The sequence below is a fragment of the Hyperoodon ampullatus genome (genome assembly GCF_949752795.1).
Source record: "Hyperoodon ampullatus genome assembly, chromosome: 1".
In the NCBI taxonomy this organism is placed as follows: Eukaryota; Metazoa; Chordata; class Mammalia; order Artiodactyla; family Ziphiidae; genus Hyperoodon; species Hyperoodon ampullatus.
The window spans coordinates 1,441,293-1,452,956 of record NC_136914.1 but is presented as its reverse complement, the minus strand read 5'-3'; the positions used below and the strand labels follow the sequence as shown (position 1 = coordinate 1,452,956).

The following is an 11,664-nucleotide window of genomic DNA, read 5'->3' as shown; positions in this document are numbered from 1 at the left end:
AACACCACTAAAAATTTCAGATTTGCTGAGGACACTCTGCTGCTCTCATGTATTACCTGTCCTTATACTTCATGTAACTTATCAGTTGTAAATATATGATTGTAATTGTGGTTGTTTTCTTTCACCCTCTCATGTAAACGCCATGAGAACAAGGACTGATGTACATGTCCACAGCACTTAGAACAGGGCCAGGCATGCAGCAGATGCCCAATGAGTATTTGTTGAGTAGATGAGTGCCATCCTTTCCCTATAATCCATCCTGGATTAAATAGAAGATAGAAGTTGTCATCTGAAAGGCCTGAGTTTTAGCTCTGACTCTACCTTGTGGGTCCACGCCGCCTAACCCCTCTGAGCCTGTTTCCTCGTGCGTTTAATAGAATTTGTCTGGAGGCTCCTAAAATAGAACAACGAAGCGTTTGGATGGGAGCTTTGTGGATGGATGCCCTTCTCATCATCCCCTCCCTACCCTCTGCCTTCCAATGGCTACTCCATGGCTCTGTTTAGCTGAGCATTAAAGTTGAAGTGGGGAAAGAATGAACATTTTTGCAATGGTGATTCTTTTTCATTATAAAAGTCTGCAGAGATGAAAAGCACAACTGTCAAGCTTGTGAACCGTAGGCTAAGACTAGTGTCCCCACGAGCTGCCCCGGGACTGCTGAGACCAGGCAAACGTCTGCCCATCCCTGTCTCCCAGCAGGGTCCACAGTGGTAAAACCTGAGTGAGATGGGGGGCAGGAGTGGGTGATGGGTGGTGTGGGGAAACGCACTTTCTGAGTCACAGAGGAAATGGCACTTCAAACTGCAGGAAGGCTGGGCCTCAGGACACAGGAGGTGACAGCTCTTGTTCAGCTCCCTTCCCAGTTCCCCCCACGAAGAAGACAAGACACAAGACCAGGAATTGGTAAAGCAGGAGGTAACGTTTATATACAAGAATATAATGTTTATCTGAAATATTTACAGTGTTGGTTAAAGCAGTATTTTTACAACTTTTTCAGGTCAACTACTATGTATATTACAGGTAAGCTACAATGGTTTAATTTGCAAAATTAAGTAAAAAAAATGTTTTAAACAAAGCTTAAAGTACTTGGATCAATCATAACATCAATCTGTCTTGCCCTTTATTTGAAGAACTCATGCTACGGTGGTTAATGTGGTTTTTATAAATGGAAGTACTCTACCTGGAAATGCAAAATGCAATACATGCTAGAGTTGTAAGTTCCCAACAGGGATGTAAAATGACAGGTGAATTGTTATAAGACTTAGGTGCTGAGTGTCAGGCTGGAGCTGAGAGAGAAGTTGAGATAACAGCCAGCTTTATCTCAACTGGGTTTTGGACCCACAACAGAAAAGTGAAAGTTTGGGCCACATAGAAAAGTAAAGCTCTTTGCACATTATGGCAACCTCAGCAGAAAGTGAAAATCGGTTGACCCAAACCAAACAACCAAAAAAAATCAAACCCAAGTCACAGTTGCACGTCCTCAAAACCAGCTTTTCAGTGAGCTGTTTTAAAACTTCATAAAAATCTTCGCGATTTTATTCGTTGGAAGATTTCTACAAGATTTGGGTGGGTTTTTCCTTTATGTGAAAACAACTATTTGTTCCTGAGGCCTCCTGGGGCCTTATAACTCAGAAAATGCCAGGGGTACAAACGTGCAAAAGACAGGGGAAGCCGCTCCAGGCTGGGGCTTGGGAAATGAGTGCTGAGGTCCCACAGCAGAAGTGGAAAGGGTCAGCAGAGCCCGGGGGTGGCCCCGGGACTAGCACTGCAGCTTGCGGATGCTGCGGGAGATGCGCTTGAACTCTCTCTGGCCCTTCTGCCACCGCTTCACAGAGGTGATGACCAGCTCTCCGCCCAGTTTCTGCCCCATGACCAGGTAGGGCGCATTGATGTCATTCATCTCCTCGCACGTGCACTGCAGGCTGTCTTTGAGCCACAGCACCGACTTCTTCAGGTCCCTCTCGGACACGCCGTTCAGCTTGTAAATGGTCTTGCTCTTGGTCTCCAGGATGATTTTGGTATCTCTGTTGATGTAGGTGATCTCCTTCACTTTTATTTTCAGTGCTACGAAGACAAGAGAGGACAGTGATAAGGAGGGAACACATCCCACCGCATTATTTGTGACTCGGCCTGGGAAAGGGAAGAAGAGCTTCCCAGGGCTGATGGGGCTGCCAGGGGCTGCGGGGAGGGGGTTGGGAGCTGAGGGCAGCAGGTGGCTCCATTTCTAAAGCCTCAAAGGGTTTGTCAGGCACTTTGTTTCAAACCAGCCATCCTTTAAAAACTCTCTTTGCGGGGACTCAATTGACTTTTCTTCCTTGCCCTTGTGTTCTCGTGTTTGTACGTAGGCTGCCTGTGGTGTGTGCTCTCCTTGACAAATGACTTCCCCTATTGGAAACTTCAGCATGAAAAGAAATGCCTGACTCTTAGGTGAAACACGATCCTTCTGTGGCCGTAAACGTTAAACCCAATTTATTACGTCGGAGAGGTTTTTGGACAAACCTGTAAGGAAATTATATCACAAAATCATTGTTTTCTAAAGAACAAACTACAAGGAAGGAGAATTGATCTTACAGCTGCATTTGATTTGGTAAAGTAACTCAGAAAAAACGGCCAAGACTCTTTTTAAGAGCACAACATGTTTAGCTGTAAAAGTGTTTTTCTGAAGACCTCATCCTCATATGCTATCATTTGCCTGTCCGAGGCCAAGGCGTTTACAGATCATATATGTACTGTTTCCAAGATGGATATGGAGACTCATTAGAATGCTAAGACCAAAAGTAAGTGGTTTACGATAAAAGACACATTTTATAGTCATGAACAGTATGCTTTGGGAAAGACAACCCTACAAACACACATGCTGGAATTAAATTTCAAGACTCCATGAAGGCAGGGAAAGGATAGAATTTTAAGGTTGTGAGGGATCATCCAGTTAAAATCTCTTCTTGGTACACAAAGAAACTGAAATCCAGAGAAGCTTAGTGACTTAACATGAGGTCACCCGGTTAGGCTGTGCCCTGGCTGAGTCTAATCCTCAGAACTCTGGTCCCCAAACCTCCTCCTGTAACTCCACTGTGATCTCTTAGGCATAGTATCGAATTTCTTGTCCTGGTTGGTGCATTAATACGCCCACTGTAATGTGTCTTCAGACCCTTGGTGACATTAACAATTGTTCCATAGAGACGACATGCAGGTGTGACTTCCTGACTCTGACGGAGTTTAATGCATTGTTTAAATTAGTAATAGAGCAAGAGGTTTTTTTTGTGTATATCACTGTTCTGGAAATTTCTTCCTCTTTCTTTCTTTCTCTCTCAGAAGGAGAATTTGACTAAGCATGGCTTTTCTAGTCAACCAGGAAATGACTGAGGCTCAACCAGGTAAATCAAGGATAGTGGGACTTGGCCAACCATTATTGGTCTGATATGCATCTGGGCTGTAGTACTGAGTTCTCAGGGTTTATCATGAGATAAGCCACATGGCAATGTCACATGTTCCTATGGCCTCTGCCTAAGGGCTGGGAGTGGGGAAGGTATATGGTGGGAGGAGTGATTGTAATGTTACCTGGGAGCCTCATCCATAGCACAGACAGAGCATGTGTGAGATTTTGCCTGGTCAAATGAGACATTCTTGAGCTCCAAATATCAGAAGAACCATCACTTTTAACAAGGGGGGAGATTCATTACTCATCTTTCTCTAGCTATGAAATAACCAACTTTGTAAGAGCTTACCATGGGAAAACTTCAGACATTTCCTCCCTGGGTTTTCAGCTGGGACCAAATATAGGGAATCAAAGCCGTCAAATAACTTTTCCTGCCCTGGAAGATGTGAACGGGGATGCCACACATGGTAGGAGGCAGGGTGTTGATAATGTCTGCTCCAACAATAGGCTGCATACAGAGGCAGGCAGTTCTGGGCTATTCTTTGTTCACCAGTACTTTCCCCACTGTAATAAGGAGGTCTTCTCCATCTTCCCTGTACTCCAAGTGCAGTGGGGAGAGTGTCACGCTTTCATGGATGATTCCAATTTCTACCCTTTCATTACTCCCCCAGAGTACAGAGGCGATGTGGAGAACCACTTATAAACCAGTATAACATGCACCCCCTACAATTTAGGTTCATTATCCCCTTTGGGACAAGTTGAATGCGGAGAAATGGAAAACAAAGCTTGTGAGGTATCTGCATGTGTGATACCTTAAGTGTAATGACTTCCATGTTGTTTTGAAAGGCTCTCTCCTCTAAGGAGAGAGAACGTTGAATACACATACACACACACACACACACACACACACACACACACACACATTTCTTTGGCCCAGGTCTTGATACAGCATCCTTAGGAAGGAGGTCTCCTGTAAGGTAAGCCACAAAGCAATCAGGTCATGTGTGTGTGTGTGCGTGTGCTCTGATTACACTTGTTTGGAGCCCCACTAGACGTTTTCATGGAGGTCAGGAGACTGATCTGTACTAAATCTAGTGCAAAGGCCATAACTTGCCAGAATAAAATTTTATTACATTTTAATATAAACTTTATTAAAATTATATTAAAAAATTTTGTCCTTAATCAAATCCTGTAGCATGGAAGCTAAGAACCGTGTTTTGGGCAAGGCTCTGGAGCTTCAGGGTTGCTGCTGCCAACATGCCTGGCCCTCTCCTAGTTTGAGAGTTGTATGTATTAGAATATAGACATTTGAAACCCTATCATCCATCTGTGGCTCTCCCTGAGGGGAAGGACTGGCTAGGACTCAGAGTTACCTCCTTCCTTTCCCCTTCCTCAGCTGTTTGAAGCTTCTCCTATAGCTATGGCTGTCCCGCGACCTGCTAAGGTTAAGCCCAGGACCCTTCCTGCAAGAGACCTGGGGTTGTTAAGGGGCAGTGATTGGGTTGTTTCCAGTTTCAGGGACCTGGCCAGGTCTGAGATTTCTGGGCTGGTAAGCTGTAAGGAGAGGGTGGGAGGGCAGTCCTCCACAGTGGGCGCTGGAGTGATTTCTGTGTCTCCAGGGCTTAGTTGAGTAGGTAGAAGTGTTCATACAGATCTGGTACAGTCTGTTATTGTTTGCTAGAACAGGGACCACATCTGTTTACCAGTAAATTCCACCTTCTGCCTGAATAAATACTTTTAAATACCAACCCCTCAAACACACCCAAAAGTGCCTGCTCTTGGAATGGGAGGAAAACACGAACGTCTCAGGTATCTCGGCAAAGTTCCTGGCCACCCCCACTCCTGCCCTAACACAGCACCGATCTGTGTCTAGCTGGCTCCTCTGATCCCCTTGGAGGGCTGAGGACACAGACGAGGTGCTGCTGGAGCTCTGGGTGGACAGTCTCCAACCCTCCTTCCTCTTATAGTTCTTTCTTAAGGGGAGTGACCCACACGCCGTGGAACTTGGGTAACATACCTCGCACATTATTTATTGTCCTCCAGTACCTTGTCATCACGGCACCTGGCATGTATCTTGCCAAAGTAAACTAGCTTTATTGTTTCGTCTTTTTAAATTTAAGGAAACTCTCCCCGACATATTATTAACGAGTACCTTGGATATACTCACTGATGGTGGAACGTGGGAAGCAGAGCATCATGGGTTACGAATAACGTAAAAATACCTGTTTGGCACTGGAGTACATTTCAATTTTTGGCCAACTTCATGCCTTGAATCTGTTTTGCCGAGGCTAATATTTACATGTTCCCATCCCTGGGACACAGGGTAAGTGACTAAAAGAGAACATGGTCCAAGATTACGCTTGTTGGCAAGAAAAAGCCATAGTGAAATGAAAAATGTGCCATCAGAAATTCATAATGCAAACAATTCTCATTATTTGATTATTGCCTAACAGAGCAATGACTCTCACCTAAAAAGATACAACTCGATACAAGATAGTTACATAGGGAGGAAAGTAGGATAACACAGATGATTCGCTCAAGGAAAGATGAGCTGTGATGATATGTCACCCAAACTTTATCTAGTAACATCTTAAAGAATTGTACCTTTAAGTTGTACTGGGCAATAAAACTTCTGTTGTCGGTGGTGTATTACTTACCAAAATCATTTTTACAAAGAGTTTCCATTATGTCGTTGTCATCTTCGTTTTTATTTTTGCAGGCTTCACATACCTTTGGAGCTAGAAACGTGAAGGTTAGTAAGTTTGCTTAAAATGAAACAGCAGGTGGCATTTGTAAACAACTCACAGGGGCTTATTCCGGCAAGAGTAGCAACTGTCCTGTAAGACCCCAGCTTCTGCCTCATTTATGAAAGAAGGACCACTCATTCCTAAGAGAGTCTCCCATGCCTCCCATCTTTTGGACAGGCAAAAATGCCCACATGCTGTGTTTCATGTATGATGACTCCCCAGGCAAAGGGCGCCCTGGTGGAGTGTGCCGGTGCAGCCGCAGGTAACTGAGACAGGCTGCAGCTTGTCACTCTTCCTCCCACTCCTGGGACAAACTCGGTCTCTGAAAAAGTTAGTCCCAAAGCCTCTCTGAGGAGAAAGCACCAAAAGACCCTTAAGGGATTTTGGAAAACTAGCAACCACAAACTACGGCCAGAAGATCGTCTTTCTCAGCTGCAGGTCACTGGTGCAGCCTGGCCTCTGCTGGGCTCTTCAGCTGCCTTGTCTCTCGGGGGAGTCATTTCAAGATATTTTCAGGTCTGGACAGGGCGGGGTGGCTAGCATTGTAAGGCTCACGTCTGGGTTCTTCCCCCTTGGAAGCACACCTTGCTAATGACTATAGCCTGCTCTAAATGGCTCTGTATCACCTCGTGCTGTCTGCCGAGTTTGTGCTCGAGTTAAGCAGCATTTATTTCACTGTTATCTTCATCCCTGGTGCAGATTCTTCTTGCCTCTCTTTGCCTGTTTCAAACTCTCGAAAACAAACAGACAAAACAACAGCAACAACAAAACCCAAACAAACAAAAACCCAAAGCTTCTCCTGAAGCCAGTGAAAATCTGACCAAACCCAGGAAGGTGCACTAGCACAATCATGAGAGAGCCTGCTAAAGGCTCTTCTAAGAGTCTGATTCCTTGGGAAAAGGGAAAAAAGAAAACATTCATTTTCTCCCACTTATAAATGTACTAATGCTGTCTTTAAAATTTAGGTGAAATTTCATTAATATGAAATTGCATTTTCGCAGGGAAAAAAGAACTATATGACTCACTTTAGAAGTTATTTACCAAATAAGAAAAAGCGCAGAGCAGATTTTGAAACACATAAACTTTTATTTTGAAGGGAGAAATGACTTTTTCGAGAAATGTAATATATAATGCTGGTGGGACTGTGAAAAATAAAAACAAAAGCAACACACATAAAACTGCCCTTAACTCCCCTGTCTCAAACAAAATGAAACTTTTCCAATTAGGAGCTCTAGGAGTGTATATAAAATGTTACTAACCTGTGTTGGTTGGTCTGTGGTATATGTTGGACAAATGTTTGAAATATGCCAAACATTTGCAATAAATTATAAATCTAACCAATAAGATGATTGCAAACTCACGGTGCCTGCCAGGAAAGATTGCTAAGCAACTTTGCATTTTCTTTAACTAATGATGGCTGTAGGAAAACAATTAGAGATGGAAAGGGAGATGCTGGTGGAGCCCTGAAAGGGATTAGGAAGCCCCCTTTCCATCCCGGGGGGACCTAAATCAGCTCAGACACATTGTATATGTTTTCCTTTCAGGAAGACTATCAAGAGCCCATGAGGTTTTCATTGCTTTGATGGTTTCTGCACAGGAACTCCCCCTCTATTTTCTAAAAAACTTGGGAAACTCTCTTTTGCACGATTTTCTCCAGTTAATTAAAACCACTCCTAAGATAAAAGCTGATTAGTGATAGAAAAATGATTCCTGGAGATTCCCTTTGTGCCCTCTTGCTTGGACCTCTGAGCCGTTACAACCAACGCTCAATTTTCAACACGCCTGAGCCAGTCCTGCTTTTTATTTTCAAAGCCTAACTCGGCAAAGAACAGAGAGGGCCTTAAAAGACTATCTGTTTGCACATTTTGGCGATCGTGCCTGTAGGGAATGTCCCTGTGCCTAGAATCCTGCCCCGTGGTAAGAACATGCTGCGTGAGGCTGAGGCCAGCGCGCTCTGGCCAGGGTGCTCACCGCCAACTCCTCCTAGCAGGACCACTTCCAACACTCTCAGTCGCGGCCCCCTTGCTAGCATCTTCAAAAAGAATTGGACATATATCTACACGGGAAAGATCTCTTCCAGTTCTACGTTTTCTCCCCGCACCCCCCTTTTAAACGGCCCCTAAGAAAGAGCAACTGGTATAACTCGGGAAGGGAATGAGAGACTTGGGTGTGTGTTTGGGCGGGGGGGTATCTCAGATTTGTCACGATGACACACCAGGGCAAGGAAAGAGTCTGCCCTGCTCGGGACCGGCACCCCCGGCGGGGAAGCATCGGGATGGGGGGCGGGGGCCGCGAGAACACCCCCAGAAAGTCTTAGCGGAGCTGGCGGGGGGCGTAATATGGGGGAGGGCTTACCTTCCTCGGTGGCCGGCAGGAGGTGGTCGCTGCTAGCGAGGGGGATGCAGAGGTCGTTGTCCTGGGGGAAACGGTCGCACTCAAGCATGTCGGGCCAGGGGAAGCCGAAGGCGGACATGACCGGGGCGCAGCGGTCCTTCACCTGCACGCAGAGCGAGTGGCACGGCTGGATGGTTTCGTCCAGGTCATCGAGGCAGACGGGGGCGAAGAGCGAGCAGAGGAACTTCTTGGTGTCCGGGTGGCACTGCTTCATGACCAGCGGGATCCAGGCGCCCGCCTGCTCCAGCACCTCCTTCATGGTCTCGTGGCCCAGCAGGTTGGGCAGCCGCATGTTCTGGTACTCTATGCCGTGGCACAGCTGCAGGTTGGCCGGGATGGGCTTACAGTTGCTGCGCTTGTAGGAGAAGTCGGGCTGGCCGAAGAAGAGCCCGCGCGCGGAGCCCAAGCAGCAGTGCGAGGCGAGGACGAGCAGCAGCAGCGAGCCGGGACCCTGCGGCATCGTGGGCGCGCAACCCCCGGTGGGGCGGAGGGAGCCAAGGCGGGGAAGCGCGAGGCGGCAGCGGCCGGGAGCTCTTTCCCGCCCGCTCGTTGCGCTCCGCGCGGCTCGGGGCCTGGGAAGCGGGCGGTGGGAACGCCGGGACGCCGGGCGCGCGGACTGCGGCGGCGAGGTGCTGTGCGTTCGGCTCCGCGCAGCAAGTCCGCGCGCAGCTCCAGGGGGCTCCGCGACCCGGGGGGAGCAGAGTGAGCCACTGCTGGGGCCCGGCCAGCGTTTTCTTGGCCTTTTTTATGCAAATCTGGAGGTGGGGGGAGCGAGGGAGGAGCCAGTGGAGAGTAATCCGAGGAGGTTTGGTCACTATTCTCTGGGTCTGGTTTTCCGTTGAGAATGCCCCTCACGCGCTCCCTGGAAGGAAATTCTGGCTGCGCCCCACCGACCCCTGTTCCCCCCGCCCCACAGGATGCTGCCAGGCGCGCGCTCTAGGACTGCTGTAAACAACAAACAAACAAATAGACCAGCCTGGCAGCTGAGCCCCAACAGTGAGCGTGCGGAGCACGGGCTGCGGGAGATAGGGGGACGTGACCAGCGGCCTTGTCGCCAGGTCCCTGAGGGAACGCGCTCCGCCCCCGCGAGGCCCGGACGTGGGTTTGTTTGACCCCAGCACGAAGTTTCTGCTCGGGCCCCGGGGCTGCGGGGCGGAACTGCGTTCCAGGCAGTAGCGAGCCAGCAGCTGGCAGGCTCTTTGTGACCCTGGCCCGCGCCCGGGGCCCGCCCGCCCGAGGCTGTCTCGGCCTGGTTGCTCTCCTCTCGGATCCCCAGCCACGGTTCCCAGCCTGGCCCAACCCGTACAGTGGCTCCCGCCTGCCCTTTCAAATATCAGAATTTATATAACTAGAGTCCTATGAGCAAAACTTTTACATGAAAAAGGAAATATCAATAAAACCTTGGGGGTGTTGTTTTGCTGGGGTAAGCCTAGAAATTTTGGCCATTGTGGAAGCTCCTCTACAGAGTTTCGTCAGAATCACACACGACTGCCCACCACTTCCCGGTTTGGGAGAAGAGACCTGCCCTCCCTGCCTAAAGGAACGGGTTGACTCAAGGCTCGAAGGCACCACGCGCCCTAACCCACTCTGGCCCTGGCGGCGGGCGCTGAGGACACGGTTTGGAAAGGCTGGTGCCCGGCACAAGGGACTGGTAGAAAGTGCCCCAGGTGGGCAGGCTGGGCAGGGGGGGTGGGGGTAGAGGAAGAAGCCCTGCTTAGACATCCCCGAAGCCTGGGCAGAGGCGGCTCCCTCATGCTACATATGCCGGCGGGCACCGGGTGTACGGAGGCGAACAGGCAGAGTGCCTGTGCGCTCGCGGAGCTGGGGATCTCGTGCCCCGGAGGACTCCAGACTAAGTTCACAGCTGTAAACCGGCACTAGGGTGTCAGCAGGAGGAAGGTGTGTGTGTGTGTGCGGGGGGGGGGGCTCCTTTCTTCTAATCGCCCCGAGTTTCCCCTTGTGGCTGATCGTCTCCTCCCTCTCAGCCACCCCGCCTCCCCGCAGGTTGGCGGTGCAGCTCCAAAGAGAGAATCCCCGGAGAGCGAGACTCCCAAGGTTCTTTCATATGGAAGGTGGGCGCATGGTTATCACTTCCCGGTCACTTAGAGCCATCAGTGGGCTCCGTCCACAGCTTCTCTATTTCCCTCCTTCCGGAAGATGCTTTGGCCTTGGCGGACCCCCAGGCCCAAGTCGCCCAGCTAGCTTTGTGGTCCCACTGCTTAGAGGAGGGGTTAACGTGGGATGGCGAAAGCCCACTCAGTGTTTTCTCTTACCCCATCCTGGCCGTGAACCCTCCAGGAAAATCGCCACCTGGAAGGAGAGTATCTTTTGATTCTGACCCAATCATCTGGGTCCTTAGAACCCCAGCTGCGTCGTCTCCTTTGACGCCCGTGCTCTGCAGGAGAATGGCCGGGGGCTGCAGCAAAAGGCCGCTCTCCCGCCGAATGCGTCCCGGGTCTTTCCGTGTCTAACTAAAGCACTAAGATGCCTAAACGCCCCGCTCCCCAGTACAAACTACTTTGAAAATAAACCTCAAATAAAACGGAAGCACACCGAACCAAGCAGTTATTCAGAGCCTGAGCTCTGAGAGATGTTAGGGCTTGGGCCCGGGGCTGGGATGAGGGCCCTCCCGCCTCCACCGCCCCCAGCCCCAACACCTTCCCCTGGGTCCCCTCCGCTTCTCAGACCCCCTCGGGGGTCAAGGAGCCCGGGGCACAAGGAGCCCGAAGCCGGTCGGGCTGCTTCGAGGCGGTGCGCGGCCGTGCACCCGAGGGAGGCTGGGAGCCCAGGAGCCTTTGGGGCCCGCGCGGCCGGACGCATTGTTTCGAGAACTCGCTGCCTCACTGGCCGCCAGGGGGCGTCGGGAGCAGCACTAGGGGCTCCATCTCGGCCGCGCCTAGTTTCGCGCTCTGGCCTGCCTGGTTCCGGGGTCGCGGCCCCTCCACGCACCCGCGCCGCCCAGCCTAGACCTCACCCGGCACAGGCTGCGTCTTCCTCCCCCACCTCGGGTCGCGGCCCGCTCCCGTTCTCTTCCGCCGCTCGTTAGCGCCTGGCCAAGCGCGTGCGCCTGCGACAGGCGCACCAGCCAGACGAGCAGATCGCAGACGAACAAGAGAATAACCTCTCCCCGAGGCCCGGACGCGAGCGCG

At 50.2% G+C, this 11,664-nt stretch overlaps 1 protein-coding gene across 1 annotated transcript; it reads right to left on the bottom strand.

The window, feature by feature from the left end:
• Positions 1-1,709: 1,709 nt before the first annotated feature.
• On the bottom strand, positions 1,710-8,975 carry SFRP2 (secreted frizzled related protein 2; the record flags this gene model as incomplete). The annotated part of the gene is made up of 3 exons (XM_079716235.1): positions 1,710-2,062; positions 6,032-6,112; positions 8,477-8,975. 3 exons carry the CDS (start codon positions 8,973-8,975, stop codon positions 1,758-1,760), a joined length of 885 nt encoding a protein of 294 aa, XP_079572361.1. The 3' UTR covers positions 1,710-1,757.
• Between the last annotated feature and the right edge of the window lie 2,689 nt (positions 8,976-11,664).